At 39.1% G+C, this 25150-nt stretch overlaps 2 protein-coding genes across 12 annotated transcripts in view; one reads left to right on the top strand and one right to left on the bottom strand.

Annotated features, from left to right (window-relative positions):
- LOC102216577 (regulator of G-protein signaling 20-like) overlaps positions 1-13257 on the top strand; it is a 29015-nt gene extending 15758 nt beyond the window's left edge. For all 7 annotated transcript variants that reach the window (XM_023331541.1, XM_023331543.1, XM_023331567.1 and 4 more), the window contains 4 exons: positions 3494-3669; positions 5978-6055; positions 7175-7409; positions 9773-13257. In XM_023331541.1, the coding sequence (XP_023187309.1) occupies positions 3494-3669; positions 5978-6055; positions 7175-7409; positions 9773-9961 (678 nt within the window). In that variant the 3' untranslated portion in view covers positions 9962-13257. The remainder of the gene's footprint in view (positions 1-3493; positions 3670-5977; positions 6056-7174; positions 7410-9772) is intronic.
- Positions 12694-23209, bottom strand: LOC102226748 (transcription elongation factor A protein 2-like). 5 transcript variants are annotated; one of them, XM_023331532.1, is made up of 11 exons: positions 23005-23209; positions 22052-22114; positions 21516-21621; positions 21149-21242; positions 20857-20984; positions 20604-20660; positions 19562-19716; positions 19329-19475; positions 19181-19252; positions 15369-15380; positions 12694-12890 (listed from the first exon to the last, which is right to left on the bottom strand). In XM_023331532.1, the coding sequence occupies exons 1-11, from the start codon at positions 23071-23073 to the stop codon at positions 12825-12827; spliced, it is 969 nt and encodes a 322-aa protein (XP_023187300.1). In that variant the 5' UTR covers positions 23074-23209; the 3' UTR covers positions 12694-12824. The 5 variants fall into 5 exon arrangements, with proteins under 5 accessions (XP_023187300.1, XP_023187274.1, XP_005801947.1 ...); XM_023331506.1 differs by lacking the exons at positions 12694-12890; positions 15369-15380 and adding an exon at positions 17641-19004; XM_005801890.3 differs by lacking the exons at positions 12694-12890; positions 15369-15380 and adding an exon at positions 17641-17980.
- Between the last annotated feature and the right edge of the window lie 1941 nt (positions 23210-25150).

Below are 25150 nucleotides of genomic sequence, written 5' to 3'. Positions count from 1 at the left end.
TTGCCCAGATTGCATAAAATATTTGCCCACATGCTGCAGTTGGAAGTCTTCAAATGAACAAACCTGCCATCATTGAACAACATATACCTAATGTTCTTCAGAAGACTGATTTTGTAATTATCTCTGTGTCTCTGAAGGTTCAGGTCTGATCACTAGTTTCTAGCTGTTATAGCTGAAACTGTATGCTGGCTCTTGATCACTCCTGCTCTGGTTTTTTTACTGGTTGCAATCTGGGCTAGCAGGAGTATGTAGATACTCAGAGGGGCCCCAGGATTGAACCTTGTGGTACCCCTCATGTGATTTCTCTTGGCTCCATTGAAAGTTGCATATTGGCTTGAAGAAATCAACATATCACATCATGCTCAACAGTTTTAAATGCTGCACAGAAGCCCAAAAGTGCCAACACTATGATTGGTCCATAGAATCATAGTGTTGGTACAAACTGACCCAAAATAGAATAATTTTCAGACAGTTGAAAAATGCTACAGGTCTTTCCATACAACGTGTGAACATCTGGTTTCGACTGTACATGTTGATGTGAAATAACTTCATATCTGGGTTTCAGGAAACCCTGCTAGTCTAAACCAGCCAACACTTCCTGCCTGCCCACGCATCTTCTGTCTGTTAAATGCTGCACCTCTGACCTTATTTTTAATGTAATTATTTCTAGAGGGGTAACTATACCTAAAACTCACAAGACAAAATGAGCCTCAATATTGAGTTCAGGAGAACAAGATAAGACAGGATTTTAATTTTACTTTAATGAAAACTGTTCCCATCAAATTCATATCCATAAAAACATTTATTCTGCATTTTGTATAGATTTTGCCACAAACTCAAACTGATCAACAAACCTTTTTATCTCTTCAGATGTTTGAGAGTACTTAAACTATGCATAGTCAGCAGTACAACATTTACCTGTTGCTATTGACAATGTGCACTGTTGTAGTGATGCTCAGCGTTGCCTAGACATTTATCCATTGGTTGTTTTCTATTTGCACATTGCTTGTGTGTTGAAATCCAAAATTCTGCCAAAAGAATGATTTAAGTATAGTTGAAGAATCTTCAATTACAACTTCATCAGGAACAGCCACAAAAGATCACGAGATAGCAGTCACCTCAAAGAGAAAAGTTTGAAGATTTAACAGTTTGAGATCTTGTTACCACTAATTTCATGCGAAGGAGTTTCATTTTGGTGCCAGAGGCTTAAAAACCTGAAAGGTAACAACATCCCGACCAGACCGAAGGTTCCTGTTTTACTTTAACCTGGAGCATCTTGGGAACTTTCAGGGGAAAAGGAAAGACTGCACTTCCTTTGATATATTGTTGGTGTTTCACTATTATTAACTTGTATCTAATATTGATGATTCTCTTTATTTAACCTATGATGTCTGAAACCTTTTGGAAGAAGTATCATGTACATTTTCACAGTAACTCACACCAGCTGCTGCTGTGATTGGTTCTGGTTTACCTTCTGCAAAGAGAACAGAGTCTGCTGATGGGAACAAGAATGACATAGAAGTAAAAATCAGACACAGTTGCTTTGTCCTCATCTAATGTGTGTAGAAAGTGGCAGAGGATGCACATCGATATCCTTACGTCCTGCAGTCTAACTTGAGATAAACTTTATCCTGTTTGAACAAATATTTCAAATCTGAACAAAACCAAGTGAGTCCATATTCCAAAGTCCATCCATATGCATTAGGATCTGTGTGTTTGTATGTGTGATCTCAGCTCAATCACATGATGCATCACATTGCCTCGTCTGTTTCCATACCCACTCTCTCACTTCCTCTGTGTAACATCATGTTGCTCTTTCTCCCATTTGTTTCTCCAGTCCTCTGCTTGTAAAATCTCCTCTTTTCTTCTTCCTGTTTTAGACTCCGGTCCCGTTGCCAACATCTTTTATCTGTCTGTGTGTTGCCCTCACCAGCCCTCACTTATCACTGCATCTTTCCCCTTCCAGTCACTAGTGCTTGAGTTGAAAATGAGGGAAACAAACATACAATTAGCTGTTGTTCATAATAATATTATTTTAGTGCTGTTTTGGTCTAACCCCAAAGTTATTGTAGATTAGCAGCTTCGCATTGTTTCAGACCTTTTAAAGGAGGTTAAACTGCAAAGAAGTCTCCAAAGCAAGGCTTTCTAAACTTTTCTTCGCTCAAACAGCATTAGCTTCTGGGCAGGGATTCCTTTTGCAAACCCGCAGATAATGGTACAAACTGTAAAGAAACATAAACTTTAAGAATGTTTTTTTTTTTCTCATTTGTACTCATGATTCATAATTATTATGTATTACATTCAGTTGTTGCCCAATGGGACAACAGCATGGTACGGTTGAGGCGGAGCTACTGGCATCACACAAAATGTAACTGTTTGCTACAATCACAAGACTTGCTAGTCACATTTGTCATTGCACTAGTGTGACGCAACATTACCGTTTAGGTTTAACCCTACTGGATGTGGAAACGCTCTCCTGAAAACTCCTGCAGTACCGCTCAGTGGAATTTAGTTAAATGAAATATAACCTGTCTGACAGATCTCCCCAATCGGAAGAAATTCAAGAACAGAAAAACAGTTCTAGTTATTGCAAAAAAAAAAAAAAAAATTTTTATGGAGCTAATACTTTTTGCAAGCACATGAGGACGACCTGCAAGAAAAGCCATGCTTCGCTCCATCGTTCACCAGATTGTCATGGGGTTCCCCAGGTTTCCCAGGTCAGAGGGGACACTCCCAGGGGGAGTCTGTTGAAACTGTGGCCTCTGACTCTTATCCTGGCTTATTTAGACTTTACAGAGAACTGCATTAATGACCGCTGAAGATCAGGGCTAGAACAGAATCATGTCATCTGTAAACAAATGAGCCGAAGAAAATAAAGTGGAGGTTTCCTAATGAGACTCTCTGCTGTTCACACCTCCCCCCAAGAGATCCTGACCATGAAACCACATGTAGTCACCGATATGGCATTTCTTGTTGCAAAAGCAGCTCAATGGGGTCATGGCAGGGTGATTAACTGACAGAACAGGACAGGAAAGACTGATTTATGTAGCACTTTGTAACTTTATACACCTTTTTTTCACAGATTCAGCAAAGGTGCTGATGTCATTGTCATTTAAACAACTATAACTAATAGCCTCCCGTATGTTCCACTCACTAGTCAGTTTTTGACTTTTATGGGTGTAGTCTGAGCTTTAGCTTTTTTTGATTTGTCTGTTGCTTCTTCTTTATGCACACTGAACCTCTACTTACAACCACCATCACAAAACGCAAATAGTTTTTCTTTCTAGGTCTGCTTTGATCAGGAGTATGCGCATCAATGATCTCCAGTTGTCTGATTTTGAAAACTTGAAGTGAAATTTGCTGAAGATTTGTTTTAAAAATACAATTGAACAACTTTTAGTTGAGTTCATGTTTAGATTTTAGTCAGCTCAACGCTGAAGTGTTGCTACTGTAACAGAAGTGAGCGTTACATTGGGTCTCCGTCTCTGTGCAGTACACAGGTCCGATTCCAGCCGAGCAGGAGGGCGGTGAGCTGGCCATGGGCGGAGGTCGCAGCGAGACCTCAGCTCTGAGCGGGGCAGGAGAGGCCCGGGGTTTGACCACTACCCAGAATTCCCAGCGGCCCAGTGCCTGCTGCTTCTGCTGGTGCTGCTGCTGCAGCTGTTCGTGGTAAGAAATGAGCAGACACACACACACGCCCACACACAGAAACCAACATGTGTTTCTGTCATAAAACACTGAGGTAGGAGAGAGAAGCATGGATCCTGTTATCTCAGCTTCAAGTCAGGAATGGAAACTGCTTAATCACTGGTGAAATGAGCTCATTAGCAGCGTGTCTGTAACTTTAGCAGGATTTGTCAGCAGAATCAAGAATCTGCTTACAAGCTGTTTAAAAAGTTCTTAACAAGAAACTTAACTGTCAGACTTCAGAGAAACTGATTCAGAGGTTTATATTCAGATCAGATTTTCATAATGCATTTGTTGCAAATGCAAAACAAAGACTTTGCACATTTATTCTAAGAGGTGCACTGACTGTAGCTTTCTAGTCCAGTTCCCGTTTTGAACTTTCTAAGTACTAGAATTACTGGCATGCAGATTTATAGTAGCATGATAGCGTAGCAATAAAAAAGAAGAAAACATCAACAATTATTCTCTGCTTGTCTCAAAGCAAGCTGATCCTTTGAAGGAAAAACTTTTTGTGTTACAAAGCTGTAAATTGAGGAGCAAACAGACCCACAAAAATCCACCCATCCATCAGACAAATGTCAACACTTCAGCAAGCATTGCACCCTTCCAAAAACCTTAACACTCTCTAACTGGCCTCCAAAATAAAACACAAACTTGCAAATTACTTTATGATAAAAGGTTTTTTTTGCACAATTTATGTATTTATTTAATTGCAACATCAATTCCCTCCAGAGTGCCTTATTTCCACTAACTTTAGAGGTAACCACTTTAAGTTGGTTGAATCAGATGTGGCTTTGCTGCATTGCAACATGGTCTAGAAAACAGCGATTGTTTCCCGAGTCCTTCTTGAGATGATTTCATCTGGTCTTCATCTGCTTTAATCTCTACTGGCATCAGAAACTTACGGAAAGGACGTCAAGTTGACTGAAATGGTTATTCGGTGACATATAATAGAGATGTTATCTGTAGGAGGCTCTGGTTGTTGGTTTGCTCTTTTATTTTGTCTCTCTCCCTTTGCATCGTAAATGAACCCTAGTAGAAAAACAACTAATGTAAATTATAACCTATTTGTTTGAGATTGGGAAGTAGATTACATCTGACGTTTTATGTTTATACAGATAGGTAGCGTGCAAACATAACTGACCCATTGTCTCATATAGTTGCACAGCATACTGAGCCATATAGATCACAACACGAGCAGTGCTAACATTAGCATACAAAGCAAACTGGGCAAACAGAGCTAACACGAGCACAAGCAGCTAGCTGAGATCATGTAAAAATATTATGAACTTTAACACTCACTATTTACTGATCTGTCTTTTAGCCTCTGAGGCAAGCACTGAACTGGCACACAGGTTGGAAAAGCATTGAGTGGATAGGTTTTGTTTGAGTGGATAGTGAACATTTGGTAGCTTTTGGGTCATAAACCAGTCCATGATGGGCTTGACTTTCGGTCCTCTGCTTGCATGTTATTACATGTTTCTAAAGCCTCTTTCATAAAACCCTTCAAGGTAGATGAAGATGCCTCTTGTCATACTTTGTGAAATCATAGATGTGGAAAGTGAGTTGGAAGTTTTCAGGTATTTTCTCAACCAACAGCAGCGTCTTTACACTGAGTTTGAAAAGAATGTTCTGGGGAGGCATCCTGATGCAGGTTTAAGGCAAAGTGATACCACATCACACCTCTTGTCATGTTGGGAGGTCTGTGACAGAAAGGTTTGGTAAAAAATTTTTTGCTTTAGTTCTGGTACTATATAAATCCTGATGAGAATTGTCTTTCAGTAGCGAAGCAGAAATAATTTAGTTTTCATTTCCAATGTGATCATTACTGACCAAAGAGGACAACTAGGTTGCTTTATGTTAGTTTCTCTTCTATAATAAGTTTTCTCTTGATCTTCTATGATGTACTAACAGTACATTTTGAAACACCTATTTCATTATAAAGACAAATCGTTGATGAAAATTTGATCCAGCAGTCAGACAGTAGCCATGCAGTGATTATGGCTCAGTAGTTCCCAAAGGTACACAAATTATTTATAGCTCACTCTCAATTACTCACAGCCACACACAGTGAGAGTAAAGACACTTGTAACTACTGCCGTTAACATAACTGTGGCTGATGCCGTCATTAAAAGGGATAATGCAACATTGTGTGTGTGACTGTACATAGTTCTACAAGCAATTACATCTGTGTAAGCTGTGGTTGAGGGTGTGTGTGTGTGTGTGTATGTGTGCGTGTGTGTGTGTTTCCTGCCTCAAAGCAGTTTTATCATGTCAGTCTCACCGTCAGGAGTGAAGAGGAGAGACGGAAGAGAAGGAGGAAGAGAATATCACAGGACACCAAGATAGACACCAAACTTGAAACCTGGTGAGAGTGCATTACATATAAAAACTGATTTTGTTCAACTCACTTTTTTTGTTTCTTTTTGTATGACACCGTGGAAAAGCATCAGTGGGAGTTTTCGTAGTTTTGAAGAACAAAGAAAATACAGAACTTCTCAGTTTTAGAAGAAGTTGAAAAATCCCTGAGTTTCTGCTGCCTTGCAACTGTTGCCAACACATGACTTCCTGTATTACAGCTCTGATTCTGAATGAGCATTTTAGGCGTTGATGCTCACTAATATAACAGTAAATGTTAAAACATAGACGTAGAACAAGTTCAAGGCTATAAATCCTGCAACATTTATAGAAAAGCAAGAAAACAGACAAAACAATTACTAGTTTCTATGACTAGTTTTGTCATGTCAAATAATAAAAATGTTCAGGAAGCAATTTATAAAGCAGCATAAAAGGAGGTCCTGAATCTACAAAAGAGAATATCGGTAATTAACATTTTAATGAGGGCATCTCTTCTTCTCTCACCTTATGTAGTTTCTATTGAATTATAATATAATTAATCCCAAAATTATGAAAATCTTTACTCTTTAGATTTTCACCAAGTCTCCTTTGGAGGGTGAGAGAATCTATCATTACTTCAGTCTTATGCATATAACTCTTGTTTTGTTGCATCATCACTGAGGACTAGAAAATAACAAATAAATCACTAAAGGCCAAATTTGACAGATTTGTGGCGCTGCATGTAAATATCTGATAAATTGCCAATTTGACCTGCAACACTTCAAAGTTATTTCATTAGATGATAATCTCCATCGAACTGCAGGGCAGCTATTATCTGCACAATTTCCTTTTATTTTTCTTAACATGCATAAATCTGGATGCAGTATCTGAATATTCTTTCTGTGGATGTGTAAGTCAAGCTGTTTGTCTTGATAAAGAGTTGGTGTGTTGAAAGTGCAGCTGTTAATGACACAATATGAGTTTTAATTGTTTCTAATTTCTCCCTCTGTTTTGTTCTTTTAACTCTTAATTCCATGACCTCATTGTATTTCACAAAGACTCTCTGCGGTACCAAAAACATTACTTAAAAAATTTTTTTTTATCTATTTAAACCGAAACAAACCGATATTTTCCACTCTTCGTCCCACAGTCCCAAGCCCTCGGTGGAGGAGATCCGGATGTGGTCTCAGTCATTCGACAAGCTGATGAGGAACCCCGCAGGTCGGAACGCTTTCCGGGAGTTCCTGCGGACCGAGTACAGCGAGGAGAACATGTTGTTCTGGCTGGCCTGCGAAGACCTCAAACAAGAAATCAACAAGAGTGCCATAGAAGAAAAAGCTCGGTCCATCTACGAAGACTATATTTCTATATTATCGCCAAAAGAGGTAAAGTTTCTTCTGACGACCTGAAAAACTCCAAAAGGTTCAAAGAGTTTAAGAGTTACTGTGTCACCAAACTGAACGGCAGTAATGGGAACTCCTGAAACACTCTGCTGCTTCACACGTCCAGGCTTTGATGTGCCAGATGTTCTGCACATGCTCAGTGCTCTCAGTGCTGATTGACCCAGTGATTATTGGTTGTTGGATGAAGAGATGTCCCTTCTGTTCAGTGGAGGCCTGGGAGGAGGGCGGCTTTCTTCACTTCAACACATTTGTACTGTGTGTTTGCGCGTGTGTGTGTGTGTTAGCATTTCTTAACTTGAAAGGCCCATTTTTCCAGCAAACTTTGTTTTGAGGACACATAATGCCTTATGGGGCCCAAAGCCTGGGTCCCATCAGAAGAAGTTGTGTTTTACGGTAAGAGTCGAAGTTAGACTTTAGAAATAACTGAAAAATGAATGAAAGTAAATGCATAGTCCATATGAATATAGACAGACAGACTTGTGTGTGTGTGTGTGTGTGTGTGTGTGTGTGTGTGTGTGTGTGTGTGTGTGTGTGTGTGTGTGTGTGTGTGTGTGTGTGTGTGTGTGTGTGTGAGCCCGGGGGTTCTCTTGTCTGGTTCCGTCAATCGGCTCGTCACAATGTGTTGACATGTCCGTGTGTACATGTATGACACCGCGTGTGTTTGTACAGTGTGTTTACAGGAAGCTATAAATTGCTGCTCTCATCACCTTCAGGCACTAAAACCTTTTTATAGAGACACAAACACACAAACACACGCATACCAACACACACTAAAATAGAGAGGCATCCAGCCATGCGAGTTTGGCACAGAAGATGCATGCCAGGCTGTCTGTCTGCACATCTGACCTTGGTACGATGCCTATCTCTCTATTTGTGGGTTGTGTGTGTGTGTGTGTGTGTGTGTGTTAGAGGGACACATAGTCTTCCCTAAATAAGAGCAGAGGGAAAGCATAAGAGAAAGCTTGTCTTTCTATAAATATCTGGTGCTGCCTAGAGGGCTTCTGTGTGTGTGTGTGTGTGTGTGTGTGTGTGTGTGTGTGTGTGTGTGTGTGTGTGTGTGTGTGTGTGTGTGTGTGTGTGTGTGTGTGTTTCAGGCCTTCTCACTGTACTTCTGCCTCTATGAGAGCTGATTAATGATAAAACATCTGAGTGAGCACAAAATGTCAGCCTATAGGGTCAACTGTTGCTGGATAAAAACAGGGACATGAAGAAGTTTTTGCTCTTCCAGATTTTCTTCTGCTTTTATTGAGCTTCCAAACATAAATGCTTCACAAAATTAAAAGTTAAAATTAGACAGGAATAACCATAGTAAATGCTGAATGCAGATTTTATATAATTTATTCTAAACCAACCTGAGTTGCTTTAAATTCATCAGATTGGATGGTTTGCATGCATGAACACATTTTTGCTTTTTGAGAGGTTTTAGCCTACTTCGTGTTGCCAAACGGGTGCAATTTTGATTCTGCTATGAGGCACAATAAAATGGACAGAAACAAGAATTCTGGAAGCGAGAAAATATTTTTTTTTACAATTTATTTTTGCACATTTAAGAAAGGAAGATTGGAAAAAGCGAGGCATTTTTGAATCACTGTTTTTATTATTCTGCATTCCTTAATAATTTAATAAAATGACAGGAATACAATTATAAAATCTGACCATCAGTTGAATAAGAACAACACAGCTGTCTTTAGGTTTCTTTAACAATTTCTAGACTCTTCCAGTCTCGTTACAGTAAATCCCCACATAATCACAATTCAGTATCTAAAATATTGGCGCTAATATCTAAATTATTAGCACAAAACAAAATCTGCAAATGTATTTTTTTAATTTGCAGATTTTTAAAAAATCTAAAATATTTTTTAAGAAAGCAGCTTTGGAAGCTGAAGCTGAACTCAATGCTGCTTGACTTTCTATTGGCCGGTTCTGGCAAAGCAGCCAATCCAGGAGCAGCATTCATTTTCCTTGCTGTTGATTGGCTGTAGCCCAAGAGCTGAGATGAAGATCGTAGATATTAGCTTCAGTGGTAGCGCTGAGATGGTTTCCACTGAACATGTTAAGTTATATTTGGTGTTTTATAAATCAAAACAGGCATTTTAAACGATTTAAAGTCAGTCTCAAGTAACTGTGTGTTTTAGCTAACAGTAAGGTGCAAAGCTGAGAGAACATGTTCTGTACACATACAGAACATGTCAGCATGTGGGCAAAACACATTTAGTGGATACGGTCAGTGCAATATTAAACAATCATGTTTTTCTCATCTTATTACTGTAAATTGTTTGGAACAGATGTTTTTTGTACAATCTTTAATGACATCTTTTGTCGTCTTTGTTTGCTCTGAACTGAAGGTTAGTCTGGATGCCCGGGTTCGAGAGGTGATCAACAGGAAGATGCAGGACCCCACGCCTCACACGTTTGAAGACGCCCAGCTGCAGATCTACACGCTGATGCACAGGGACTCCTACCCACGATTCCTCTCCTCCAATATTTACAAGACCCTGGTTCTGGGCAGGTCCCGCACCTCCTCAGAGTGCTAGTCCTCCCCCCCGAAGCCCTTCGTCCGCCTCCATGCTGCCTCGTGTTCCCCGGACAGGAGCGTTTCACCTCCTCTGTCACAAACTCCTCTGTTCAAATCACGTATTCTTTGAATCACTGCCAAGACGTCCTTTCCTTCTCTTCTCCACCATCACCTTCCGGTCATTTTCAGGCCTTGAAAATTGAAATTAATTTGAATAAAACAAATGTTCTGCACATCCAAGTGAAGGAAAGTAGACTCAGTTAACATTTATTGCCAGAAATATTCAAGTTCAATGATCCTCACTCGTGTTTACAGGTCAAGCCCATCCATGAAGGCAGATTTAGTTTCTTCCTCTTTCTGTTCCTTTTTTTTTCTGCTCTCCACCTCAGCTGTAAGCAGCCGGAGAAGGACGTGTTCCTGGATATTTAAGTATTTATGAGTTAGGATCTACTGTTATGTGGAGATGTACTTGACTACTTTGTGAGAGTCTGATGCATTTCAAGAGGAAAACCGTTCGTCTGTGCCATGAACCTTTGGTGGATTCGTCCTTCCTCATACACTCCAGCCACCGTAACGAGCCAATCAGAGGAGGACGTCCCAGACTTTCAACCTGCAGCCACCTCTTCCTGACGAAGGACGGAAAGCTGAAAGGAAAAGACGGATGCTGAATCATTCCCCCGTTCTTTCTGTCGTTTTTCCTCCGTTCAACTGGAATAACAGGGTGCTCGCTCCATCTCCCGCTAAAACAAAAAACCCACAACGTTTTCTGGATCAATCGTTTCCCACCTGCCATAAACAGACGGATGAAGGAGGGACGACATTCCTTCCAACTACTGATTTACAAAAAGACGACGAGTCTATTTTTTAAGAGAAAACTCTATATGAAACAATTTTATTATATATATATTTTTTTTTTTTTTTTTCATTTTATTTCTCCTACTGAATCCCTCACCTGAATGATGATATTTTTTGCAAGCGGAGGAGAGTTCCTCTGAAACTGTACTGATCTCCACCCAACACACACACACACACACACCACAGCAATAAAACACTGGAGTCCAGACAACAGTCACACACTGATCATATTTGAGTCACTCTGCGTACAGGGATTGTTCAGAAATCATGAGTTAATTCGCTAAATAATTCCCAGTGATGAAGAAAACCCCGAGGAGTTAAAGAGGAGAAAAACAGAAGTCTGCTCTGAGCGTTTCCTGTTTCCCTCTCAGGGACGGTCAGTCTCTAAACTCAGGTTTTCCTGCTGGAGCTGTGAGTGTGTTACCGTTGAAATGGAAGCGAAGGCAGCAGATGATCGCTTGACTCATATTCCTCACAAGACCAAAACCAACTTCCTGAACGGTTTTCAGGAACAGCAGAGTTTAGTTTGAAGCTGGCAGCAAAACGGTCTGGTTTTTAAAGAAAGCCTGTTTTTAAGCTTTATTGATTAATTCATCCCATATATGATCAAAAGTTTGATCATATGATTAGTGTTGACATAATCTCTTCTTGTGTTTTATTTTTTATGAATCTTAACTTTGCACATTAACTATTGAGCTTTTCAGTCCATCTAATACACATGAAAAAATTAGACACGGAGCAGAGGTGTCCAAAGTGCGGCCCGAGGCCATATGTGGCCCCTGGGATGATTTGGTGTGGCCCCCAAATATAATTCAAAAATTACATTAGTTTGGCTGCTAACTTGTGTAGGTGGTTGATGCAAATTGAGACTTTTTGCTTTGAATTAGGGCAAAATCATTAGAAACAAATTAAAATCTTCCAATGTGGGAAAATGTTTGATGAAATAGAAAGTATTCATCTTTTTACAACCATGCTTTTTGCAACCTCTTTGACTTTATAGGAAATAGGAACACATTTATGTAGTGACTTGGTTCCCTAAAATCTGCTTTTAATTGATTAAACTTATCAATTAATATGGCAAAATTTGATCTAAGACTAAAATCATTTTTTGTCCCAGTGAAGCTGAAAAAATGTACAAATTGGAAGTTTTCTTTAATTATTGTAGGTTTAGGTTATTGTTGAGCAAGAAAAAAGGTCATAAAATAATTTTAAATTGTTTTAAAAATTCTATATTTTTTTGACTCAAGTGATTTTGGTCAATGTGACAAAACATTTGGACGCCCCTGACATGGAGGCTAAATCTATGTGCAGCCTGATATTATGGCAGGTTTGTGATATAAAAATGATGTGCTTATTTAGTGTTGCAGTGTCTAATGAAAACAACTTAAAGTCTAATTTCTTTCCAAACCTGGTCTCATAATTCAGTATGGTGGCCTCAAGAAATAACATCTTCCTGTCTCAATTTAGTTGCATTTATATTAAAGAAAAATTTGTTTTGTGTTTTTTTTCTTCTGTCAAGCAGATGCTAGGTTAAGTAGATTGTAGTTATGAGTGCAATTTGTCAAAAAAATTAAATAACTCCAACTGTTAGATGGCAGAAAGGTTCTGACAGTACAATCCTCAGTGTGTATAGAAGAAGCATCAAGAGGCATTACTGGGACACACACCAGTTTGGTTCAGACTGGGAAGGTTTCAGGCTAATTAGCTGCAGAAATCCACATCTTTTCTGTGTCTTTTCTAGAAAAGTGGCCAGTTTATTGTGCAACCTTTGGTGGATAACATTACTGCAGCCTAAAAATCTCACAGATGTGAACAAAAACCCTCATGTAGATCTAATTAGCCAAAAACAAACAAGGATGATTAAATGTTCTGCATTTTAAAAATCCCCCAAAAATCAAAACATACCTTCAGAACAGTCCCAGTAAGCATAGTAATTCAAATATTTATACACACCTCCACACATTCATACGCACACACACACCAGGGTGGCCTACCTGGGCACTGCTGCTGCTGACCTCTGTAACCTCTCACCTTTGACCACGCCACTGTCTGATGCCCACTTGCACGCCTGCTCCTGATTGGCTGCAGGCGGGCTGATCTGTGGTTGGTCAGTTCAGAAAGAGGGGTGGGAGAAAAAATCCCAGGTGCAAAAAAAAAAAAAAATTTCATGAAAAAGAGCTGATAAAAAAACATACAGAGATGAAAACAAGGTAACTATTGTATGAGATGGTATGCATAACCCCGGTGCTTCTTGGGAAATGTAGTGTGAGGAGAACAAACGTTTGTAGGTGCCTGTAACGGCAGACGGACCATTTAAATATTAAAAAAGAGAGCTACCTGAGTCTTTTACCAGGTTGGTCACTCAGAATGCATTTACCTTAGTATTGTTAATGTTATTTATTTTATATTTTGTTAAAACTGTGATTTAATTGTACAGATATAAATGGAAACCCTTGAGCATCCAGTGAGTAGCGGTGTCATTTGTTCTGCGTTGGTGTTTTTAATAAAACAGAAACATTTCAATCTGATCATTTAGAACAAACATAAAATACTCTGGTCTCCAACGAAGAAGACGTTTTGGTTTTACTGGTCATGCTGGTCAGATTCCTTCTCAGTTTTTATTACGGCTTTTTCAAGTAAAGGATGAAATCATTGTGTTTCTAAAAGTGATGCAGCAGTTAAAGCACAACGTCACTGAACACAGCAACATCATCTGATCCAAACGGAGAAGTGTGGAAACGGCCTGGACATCACACTAAAACCTGTCCAGAAAAGTTCTTTGTGAGATTTTTTATTTTTTAAATGAAGTTTGCAATACAAGTAGACACAACTTCACTCTACAGTTTAATTGTATAGAGTAGGTTTGATAGAAAGTGACTCAAATCCTGTTCTTATAACTGAGAATAAATTTATTTAACTGAGCCTAAAATAATATGAAAACAGGATTCCATTATTTTAGTAAAGCAAACATGCAAAATCAATTTAAATGTAAAAAAAAATTGGGCAACTTTATTTACTTGAATTAGTTTTGTCTTATTGGCCCATCAGTATTTTTGATTCAAGAATTTTGTCCCACATGACAAAAAGTTTGGAAGCCATGTTCTACTGGATGAAAGGGCAGCGGTTGATTTAATGTGGATATTCTTTTTCAGGTATTTTTGGTGATTTTGCTGTTGCCATGGCGGCGCTGTTGGAAAAATGTTGCTTTGCAGCAAGAAGGTTCTGGATTGCAGGCTCTCCCTGTGCATGATTGCGTTCTCTCCTGGTACTCTTGTTTCCTCCAATGAACAAAAACCTTTTTGGGAAAGAATAACGAACACTAGAATTCCCAGCGTCCCCAAACGCAACCCTATTAAACCTGTGTTGACTGCATAAAAGATGGCTGCTTTCCAGAAAGCAACCAGCTTAAATTCACTTTTACCAGTTCTGACAAGATGAATTAGGCCAGAAGCAAATCTAAAACTGGTCTCTGAGGTTTCCAGCAGAGAAAAAACACTGCAGTCCATTTCCTGAGGTGACATTTCAGTGAGCCGTGTTTGAAGTGAAAGTGAACATGAACTGAGCAGAGTTAGCAGTGTTTATACTGCTAACACTGCGCTCCTGAAGGAAACCAGCACATACCTTCTTTCACACAACCTATCAAACTGTCATTTTGCAGCTTGTGTGCCTGTTTTCTTTCCCACAGTTCACTGTAACCTGAGCTGCTATTGTTTGGGATTTCTCAAGTGTGTGTCACACATACACAAATGTCCAAACATCATGCATGCATGTATGGAGTAGCACCAAAATGGCTGGATAAGACATCAAAATACTAGAGGCAGATTTTGTTTTTCTTCAACAAGTAGTAAAAACTTTGCAGCTGATATCTTAGGAATAAAACCTAAAGCTTTAATTTCTGCTCATGCAAACTGATCAGATCATCTGAGCTCATTAGCAGAGGTCCTGGAGGAGCACAGGCACAGAAGGTGGATGAGTTTAAAGAGACAGTGCTTTTTAAAGCCAACTTTTATACACCATGTTATAATATGATTCCCTCATGTTTTCATGCATGTTTGACAAATCCTTTAATCTCCCATAGCAACCATTTGGGGTGCCTAAAAACTAGTTTAGGCACTACACCTAAGAGCATTAATGAACGGCTGTAAAAAGCTGTGATGACATGCTGGAAAGAGCAGGAGTTTCTTAAAGAGACAGATACCCAATTTTAAGGTGTCAAATTTGTTTTAAGTTATATTTGATATGTGGCGCCTTTTAAAACAACTGAAGGTAACATATCGTACTTGACTGTGCTGTAAAAAGCCAATATATGCCTGAAAAATACAAAATACAACCTCTGGGCTGCTACTGATGTCAAAACGATCTTATCTGCCTCTACAAAGGCCTGAAAACCTGCCACCATCTCCATTTGGTCCGCCATGAAACAGACGCGCACTATTTAGTCAACTCACTTTTGTCAATTTAGTGACTATGTTACTATATTTAGTGACACAAAAAATTGGTATGGGACAGAATCGGAATCAGCAGGTCAGGCGTGAAGAGGCTGGGTGGAGAGGATGGAGAAAAAGAGTGACAGCTGGTGATCTCTGACAGAAAGATGGCTGAAAAGGAAAAGGTGAAACGGTAGGATTCTGATTGGACAGGATAAGAAATGATGTCATCAGCAGGATAGACAATTTTCACAGTTGAGGTTCATCGAGTTATGGAGGAGGAAACCCAGAGCTGTTGGTGTCAAAATCACACACTGATGCAATATTGGCCCTCTAGTGGTATTTTAATGCAAATGGCTGATCTATTCAGTCATTTCATTAGGAGTGGCTGGAAGGCTTTACGTTTTCAAATCTGTGAAGGCTTTTCTCAACTGCTCTACTGTTTAGAAAAAATATTACAATTACCTTCACTGAGTTATTCATCTGCCACTTTACAGTAAGATTAACTTTATAAACAGTTAATAACCTGTTATTATAGCCTGTAAAGCAGGATTTTTTGTTATGTGGACCAAAAGCTTCAGCTCAAAAGTACCCACCGTGTAAAGAAATATTTCAAAAACTACTTTTCTTTGACCTACTCAACAATAAGTTAAGCATGAACTGTTTTAAGTAAACAACTAAAGTGGTCGAATTGATTTGTAGGAACAGGATCATAGATTCAAAACTTCTAATGGTTTTTCTGTGCATCTGCTTTCCTTGCTAAATTAATGTAACCCAGTTTGCTTCTTATTTTGGGAGAGAACTGACAAAATGTCTGATTTGATTAAGTCAATACCTGATACCTTATTACCAACCTTAATCAGTAGTAATGAGGCAGCAGTTATGCTAAATAAATGCAATAAGCTAAGAACAAGCTGAAGCTGTTTGGGGTGATGCCATGGAAAAGTTTTAGAGCGTTTGTTTTCCGTACCTGCTGAACCCTGTGGAGGGTCAGCAGAGGTGGATGGGAAAACGTATTTCCAGTTATTACCAGAAACAAGGATTAGCATCCTTCAGCTGCGACTCGACTTCAGACATGGTTGGAAAAGTCACCTTCATTTGTGAGTTTCTTCAATTCGAGCCGTTCTTTAACAGCCTAACAGTTGCTGTGGGTTGGTTTGTGTCGTCCACTGCGTGCCGTCGGCCGCGTTTCCATCCAGGCAGAAGATGGCGAGCAGAGCGTGGAACATCAGAGCCCTGAGCCTGGAAGAGTCATCACCTCCCTCCGCCTCCTCCGCTCATGCTCATGTATGGGAAGAGCTCAGCGCTGTTTCCACAACAAACACTGCAGGAACTTTCTGCGCTCGGCTTTCTCACCACTTCTCATCTCCTCTGTCAACACGCTCGCCACCGCCGCCATCGCTGAGAGGAACTGCCAGCGTCACTGGGCTTTCTCCTGGAAGCGTGATTTACTTCAACCGTCACTTGAATATTTTCTTTTTTTACAGTCACAGTCAGTATCCTCTGAAGGACTGATAATATTCTGACACCTGCATGGAGCAGCTCTTGCAGCCTTTTCTTAAAAAATTCAAGCAGTTTATTAGAATTTTGATCCTTACTTGGTCTTTAACTTATATTATTATCCACCACACATTGACTCTCTCTGTTTAAAATGTCTGAAAAGAAGTAGAAATTCAACAATACAAAAATCTGAGCCGATATTAATATCCGATATTAGTATTGCTCTGAAGGTTAACATTTCATATATTCTCCTACTCTTTTGACTAGAGCTGACACTAACAATTATTTTAGTAACTGATTATTCTGGCATTTAATTGGACAAAAAAAACCCCGTGATGTTCTGAAGAATTATTATTTAACGAGTTAAGCTTATTTCACACTAGAAATGCATGAAAGTATATATTTTTTTAAAGTCAGAAAACATTTTATGTCCTAAAATGAAATAACAGAATTACTTTAGCCAACGCCTGATCATTTGAAGCAAAGGATGCATCTGCAGCTAAAAAAGAAAACCTATGAAGAATTTGGATTAACCAAAATTAAGGCAAAAGTTGCTTAATAGGAGATTATTTGTTTTTATAATTTGAACCAGGTGAAGCTAACACTACTACTATAGTTCTGGATAGAACATATTTACAAACAAGCTATTTTTTATCTTGAGTGCAAAATTTATATACATTTGAACAGTTTTGGCTTAATTATTGCTCTGCCTTATTTTCTTTAATCACATGACCTTACTGGAGTCTGACTCCAGTTAATTATTAGTATTTGATCAATAAGTTAGTTGACAATTAATTCAATAATCGATTCATCTGATTAATTGGGAAGGAACAGAATTCCACCGGTTCCAACAGTTCACTGAATTTTACTCTTTCAATAAAAGCAAACAAATAAAGAAAATAGATCAGAGGCTGGATGTTAATCCAAAAGAAACTTTAATATAAGTGTGAGAAGAAAAATACATGGCAGGAAAACAAGGCAAAGAAAGGCATCATCATCATCATCACTTTTACCAAGCCTAACTGTAGATGTGCTTCAAGCTCGCTCCATACAAAACTAACCAAACAGAAACTTCTCAATATTTTCATCTTAGTATATTACAACTGTTAGTCTTACATTTGTAAAAAAGAAACTACAAAATAAAAAAATATTTTGCAAATTCAAATTTAATTATTTACTGACTTTGTTTCTTTACTCAATAATATACACAACCACACACACACACACACACACATATACACACATCTTCAACAGAACTGTGAAGAGAAAGAGAAAAGGGGTGATTAGAGTTCACCTAATTAACTGCACCTACAAGTTGGTGCAGTTAAAGTTTCTTCAAAATGCAATAAAACCAGAGACATCGGTTCTAAAATTACTGCCAACCAGCTCCGATTTCAGTCACTTTGGAAATTTCTGAGTCTCAAAACTTACAACTTTTGGAACTCGAATTACTGAAGTTTGTCAAGAAAATTTTTAATTTTCTTGAAACTGCTAAGACAGTTATATATATAAACTATATTTGGTGTTTGAACTGTTCAAACAGGCAGTTAGAGTTTTGAGAGGAAGTCTTGGATAGTTGCAGATTTTACTGGAGGTTCACTGCGTGCTGAAGTTTGTGACAACGCAGCAAATGTCAGGCACTGAACAGAAATCTTTCTAATACACATTCATTTAATGTGGTTATGACATTTCCTTAATGTTTTTGCCTTCATTTTGTAATAGAAAATGTTGAGAAATTTTCTTGCAGAAGACTCTCCATGTCGTCTAAGAACATTCAGGTAGAACTAGAATAACGCTGATGACCTGCAGGTTAGGAGTGATTATCTCAGATTTAATACGCTGAACTAATTAAAACAATTTCACTCAAAGGAAGCAGTTCTGTGAAGCTCTGAGACTCAGAAGTGAAACTCAACCTTTGCAGTCTCAACCGCTTAAGAGATGCACCGAAAAAACTGTGACAAACTGTCCAACTATAACATTAACATCCAGCTGGTGGGTTATTTCAATTCCTAAAAATCGGCTTTTTGATCATTTCTATCGGAGGATCAGTGAGTGAAATCAGTCAGCTCACCTCGACACAGAGCCAGCAGCTAAATAAGGGAGGGATGAAGGACTAGAAAAGAAAGGAAGGACTAATATGGAGGGAAAGGTGGAGAGACTGAGGAGGCAGAAAGGGAAAGGGAAGAGGTCGGAGACGTAAGCAGGAGGGAGAAGGACGAGTCGATGAAACTGAAGAAGAAGGAGGAAGGAGGGATGGTGGGGGGAAACAATGGAAAAAGTCTGAGGAGAAAACAGGAACAGAGGACATGAAGAGAAAGATGAAAGAGAGAAACATGAAGGTGAGTGAAGAGGAAGAAACGTGAGCTCAGTCTCTGCTGCCACCTTGTGGTAAAACATCAAACTGCCCTCAGAGGATGTTGAAACGACCCGCGAGAGAAAACCCAACGTCTCCTCACCTTCCATCGGTTGCCGCAGCCGTTACACAGAACGAAGGTGGTCATGGGTTCGTCGGCGCTGCGGGTCTGGACCTGGAAACAAACCGGACCAACGGATGAAAGCAGAACGCAGCCTGGGGTTCCTCCAGGGCGGACTCTGGTTCCGTACCTGCGTGTACGTGCAGTTCTTGCCGTGACACTTGCTGCAGATGAACATGTCTGTCTCGGTTCCGCCAACCTTAGACAGCTGGTGTTCTCTGATGGACTCTTTGGTCAGAGCCTCTCTGATCTGCTTCAGCTCTGCGCTCGCCATCTCCTGGAATCACACCCACAACAACAGCCGTCTCCCACGGTTACCAGCTGACACTGAACCCATCAGCGTCTGCAGTCTGCCGGACTCACCTCAGCCGTCATGGACGCGATGCGTTCAGGTGCGATGCTCCCACACAGGACGTTGCGTCTCAGCTCCGGGTTCTTCTGGTCCTTCAGGTTGGAGATGCGGCTCCGCAGGCGCGTCTTGTACTTCATGTCTGTGGATTTGAACTCCTGAAATATCCGTGAGGACAGTTAACTGTCAAGGACTAAAACACATCTACACTGAGAAGGAATGGGGACGATGTCTGCAGCGTTTAAACTCTTTGTATCCAGAATGTGTGGGGTCTGCTGAGATGTTAGGTCTAGGTCTGTACAATTCCTGAACGGAAGGAAGCTCAGCCCTGATGATCCTCTGCAGATATAATCGATGATTGGTATGAAACCAGTAACAGAAAACCAACTACAGGGAGAACCAATAAGTTTAATCAGATATCAAAAAGAAATGCTTCAGAAACGTTTAAATAAAAGTATCAGCACTGACTAGCAGAAAGTGAAACATTTCTATAAAAGCAAAGGATTTTTTTTCAGTTCCAGTCTGGACTGTTTAAACATGTGTCAACAGAATATCAATAAGGAAAGAAACTAAAACCGTCTCAGCATCAAGTCTCATCCCAGCAGGTCTCAGGTAGAGAGTTAAATATCATTACTCCACAATTAGGAAGTCACAGCATGTAGGATTAGAAAACCAGGAGTCGCTCTACTTATGAACTCTCCTCTTGTGCCCCCTGCTGGTTGTTCCAGACATACCAGCTCCTTGCAAACTGAATTATTCACCCAAAACAGGATGGACCATACTTGGTTTAGCACTGGATCCATCTAAACTAAAAAAAATTTAATTGTGGCTTAAGAAACTGAAGATTCAAAATGTTACTGTGGTCTAATCAAAGTCCTGATTGATAAAAACTACCTTTTATCATATTTTGGGTCAGATTTATGTTCAGCTCAGTCAGAACTGCCCCATCCTGCACGGCACTCATATAAACACTCATGTTTAATTAGAAAATAACTGAATAAAAAGGAGAATTTTCTCATTTTTGGTTCTATAATATGAATTAAATGTGAAGGATATGTTCCTCAATTTGTGCTGCCAGATGTTCACAGTCAACTCCAGCGGCCTTGAAGTCATCTGAAACACACAACATGGTTTTTTATTATTATTATTTCTTCAGGGACTGACGAAAACATTTTTAGAGAGGGGTCAAGTAAAACCAATTAACCAATTAACCAATTTAGCAAGTGAGCAGGTAACAAGAAATTAAGCAACGCAGCAAATAACTCAGGGATTAAAGTCGAGGTTTAACTCAGATTAAAGATGTTCTCACCTCCAGTCTGCAGAGCCGCCACCAGCAGCTCTCGACTCTTGGTTCGCACGTTGTCCGTAGTAACGGGGGCGGGGGGGAATGAGGTGAACCGGTGCGGGACGGTCGGGGTCTCCACAGACTTCTCACTGCTATGAAATGAGATGATGAGAAAAGACATGGCTGCTATGAAACAGAGACAACTTTCAGGACTCTACTAAGACAACTATAAGATATAATCTGTAATTTAGTTTCATCATCACAGACAGTAACTCTGAATAACTGTAACCAAAGGCAGCATCATGCTGGTCAGAACCTCTTCTCAGTGGAGCCAGAGTCCTTGGAGGTAGACGTCGACCTCACAAGAGAGCCTTCCTTCTTCTTCTCATCAGGCTTCCCTTCTGCACCATCTGCAGACAGAAAACACACACACACACACACACACACCCACACACACACCAACATGAACACAAGAATAACATTTCTTCAAGTGAATTTTGGAGATTCAAATCTAAAACTTTTCGCTCTACTATTTGAATCAGGAAAACAAAACAATCGTGAGTCTGAGAAATGATCCATTGAACACTACCTGGACGGAAAACTAACCGGTGGATCACCGTTCATGTGTGAACTAGTTAGTTACGGACTAGTTACTGACTAGTCCACAGAGAGGCGGCGCTCACCCAGGAGTTTCTTCCAGGACTTGATGAGAGTTTTGGCCAGAGTCTGAACTTCCTCATCTGAACTCTGTTTCCTCACCGCGTTCACTGACATCCCAACTCTGGTTGACTGAATTCAGACGTTCAAGAGAATCAAACAACGATCAAAAAACCCCAACAAAATAATCCTTTCCTTTTGTGATAGAAGACATCAGTAAAACATATAACCTCTGCACAAAAGGAAAATAATCCCTTCCTTTTGTGATAGAAGACATCAGAGAATATATGTCATTTCACAAGAATTTCAGGTACATTCAGGTAAGTCATCGGTCATATTGCTACATTTTGCAAAATGTTTTCTGACAAGTAGATTAGATGCTACAAAAACCTACTAACATGCCCTGGTTTGTCTGCTGACCATGAGAGCAAACAGGAAGATGGTAAAAGAAGCTCTAAACTTCCTGAAATACCATCCTGGGACCTACAGCCAGCGCCTGCTAGTGATGAAAGTGGATCAGCAAGACGCAGAATGAAGAGGAAAACACGAAGGTCAGACTGACCTGCAGAGTTTCCAGAGACATCTTCATGTTCTTCAGTTCCCTCAGTAAATCAAGAGCGCCGTCCTTCAAAGAAGGAAAGCTTTAGGTTCACATCTTACCCTCTAAATATAACACCAACCTACCAAGATGAATAACCAGCTTTCTATCCAAACACAGAACATAGTTATACCAAAGAATTTTTAATTATTTCTACTTCTACTGTTCTATGCAGTTTTAGCAATATTGGATTTATTTACCCACATGAGCTCTTTTTGCTGGTGAATAAAACAATCAAATATTTTGATACAGTACAGTTTTTAAAAAGGTTCATGAGAGCAAATTATGTAAAATATTAGCACTGGTTTAGCGGCTGATTCCGTTTTCTTGTGTCTGAGCCAAATGAATGGAGACACTGAATGCAGCTGCAACCTAAAGTTAGTAATTTAACGGATAGCATTAGCTTTAAGCAACTTTATAGGGCCAAACATGTTTCAACACATGAAATGAACATCAATTTAATAATTAATAAGCATTAATTTGGTCATTTTAATTAAGTAGTTAGTGGTTTTGTTGTTTTTTTTTTTGGTTATGACACTTTTAAAGCAATATTATCAACGCAGTGACACAATAACCAAACACAAGTTGATTCGTTAATTCAGGGTAAGAAAAATAAAACCGTAAACCAACTGAAGTGATGACGTAACTAATTCCAGGTGCGTGTGTTTATTTAAATGACAACTTTCTGACCAATGGCTGCCGAGATTCAGAACTAACAAACCACTTTAAAAAAGGCAGAAAACTCGGCTTGTTTTTATCAGAAACTTTAACCTTTTCTCCGACAGACCGGGAACAAACGGCGTTAAAAGCCGCTGTCCCCGTTTCCAGAATCTTCCCTCCCTCTCCGGTTAAAGGTGGACTCATCACTTGATGGCTGCTCTCATTCCGCGGATGCAGCAACTGCTTTGTGCTCTTACCGTGTTTTTCTTGTGCACCATTTTATCCAGCTTTTTGGCGATGCGCTCGACCTCCTGCGTTTTGGCCATTTCTGCGGACTCTTCCTCGTCAGTTCAGCTGCTCTGCTGCGGCGAAAAGCTCCATGTAAGAAGCGGGGAAAAAATCTCTCTCTTTTTCTGTCCTTCTTTCCACGCAGCCTGTCGGTTTCTCTCCCAGCTGTCTCTCTCTCGCTCTCTCGTTTGTTGTGATGTGACACCGAGGGACGATGGGAAATGGAGTTTGCGCAGGAAGATCAAAACCCAGCTTCTCCAGATTACTAAAGATAACTACCAGCACAATGAAAAAACTAAAATAAAATTGTATTTCCATAAAAGGCATTTTGTGAATGGAAAGTTTCTTTGTGGGAAATAAGCAATAACCGATTTCAACATATGTTTGTGGCTTTTTATTAAAATATATGGAAGTAAAACTCATCTGGCAACTAGAGTCTCAACATTTTTTCCCTATTATGTTAGAATAAAACGTTTACACATTTTTAGGAGGGGCATAAACGAATAAATAAAATTATAGTGATAAAATGTAAAAAGTGTGCACATGTTATTGTATATGAAATGTATTTTATTTGGTAGTAAATGTACAAAAATATTATAAAATGTAACGTTTTATTTTTACATGATGAAAATATTAAATACCATAATCTAGTCCTAATAACTTAGTACAAATATTTGTAAGCAATATATTAAAATGAAAGATATAATAAGGGTTTCTATTCGCAAAATAGTAGGTATCGTGCCTTACAGGAGGATATTCACTGTTACGCAAAAAAGAAACTGGAGAACTTTTTTCAAGTCCTATGCAGACAAAAATAAATATAATTCATAAAAATATGTGTTAATGTAATATGTCTTGGCTTTACCTTGGGGAAAATTTTGGAAACATGATGTAATTTCTGTAGTAAATATGTGCAAAAATTTGATTAAAGTAAATCATTTTAGGTCTATTTTATGAGATGTTTATGGAATATTCAGCGAGTAAACAGTTTTTTTGTCATAGCTGTAACTTCTCCTCCACCACTACGATGCTTCGAGCTCAGTAGAGACTCTCTGCTAAACATTGTTGTCAACAAAGAGGTGCTCCATCTTTTAGAACATGCCTGCTGCCCTCATCATAAAACCTCTGTACCGGATGAGGAGTATCTGCCAGTTTCACAGCCACAAATCAAAGGAACAGACTCAGCGTGGTTTGCATTGTCTCCTGCTGAACAGAACTGATGATCTCTCCAAGTCCTGGGTTCGTCTGAGGAATTTAACCAACGCTGCAGACTGAGCTATGTATGAAAAAGAAAATATGAGCTTCATAAAAGAGGAAAAACATCATTGGAGCTTTTGAGTTTACATTAGATTACACAGATAATTCTAAGAAATTTCAGTAAATTTACTGTTCATATAAAATAAAGTGAAATTTTGCTTCAATCAAACAGAAATATTTTGATATATGACTTTATAGTCCACAGAGTTTTAAATCTACAGATGCTCTTACATGTTTATTTTCTAAATTTTCTCTCCTAACATTAAGAAACTATTCATTACAAATATGAAAGCATTCATTTCAGTAAAATACTGATACATTTATTCTGAAATTGTGTGAAATCTGAAATAGGAAAAACTATGAATAACATTTCTGCTTAAAAAAGCAACACGTCTCATTAAATCTGGAGCATGCTGCTGTTTCTATCAAGGAAGCCCGTTTTTGGACTTGTGTGTTCCTCCCGTCTTCCACTAGATGTCAGTATTAAGTTATTTTATTTTCTAATACATTTTCCTCTCGTGTCCATTCCACAAAATGTCAAATTGAAAAAAAACAATTTCAAAAGAAATTATATTATCAAAATCAGCTTCAAGAAAATGTTTCTAACTAAGTGGCCAATCAAGCATCACGACAGATTTTTATGTTCAATTGAAGTTTTTCAAAAACATCTTTTTACGCAGGTCATGGAGGCCGTGAAGGGGTTGCCTCTCCTTTTTACTTCACTACTTTTTAAAATCCATATTAATTTGTTTATACGACTGCACAGAATTTTGACACATTTAATGAATTAAAGGTAAACCTCATTATGGGACACAAGTTAAAACAAAGTAAAATAGCAGAGATGTTGTTTGCAGTGAG

Source organism: Xiphophorus maculatus, chromosome 1, assembly GCF_002775205.1.
Source record: "Xiphophorus maculatus strain JP 163 A chromosome 1, X_maculatus-5.0-male, whole genome shotgun sequence".
Classification (NCBI taxonomy): domain Eukaryota; kingdom Metazoa; phylum Chordata; class Actinopteri; order Cyprinodontiformes; family Poeciliidae; genus Xiphophorus; species Xiphophorus maculatus.
This window is presented reverse-complemented; position numbering and strand designations above follow the sequence as displayed.

What these genes read in the sequence shown, in the direction of transcription:
- LOC102226748 (XM_023331506.1), bottom strand. Translation starts at nt 23,073, where the DNA reads ATGGCCAAAACGCAGGAGGTCGAGCGCATCGCCAAAAAGCTGGATAAA. An exon ending in GGCGGCTCTGCAGACTGGAG is followed by an intron (nt 20,661 to 20,856) that starts GTGAGAACATCT and finishes TGTGTGTTTCAG; the next exon opens with ATGACTTCAAGGCCGCTGGA. An exon ending in GCTGCGGCAACCGATGGAAG is followed by an intron (nt 19,005 to 19,180) that starts GTGAGGAGACGT and finishes TTTTCTCCTCAG; the next exon opens with ACTTTTTCCATTGTTTCCCC.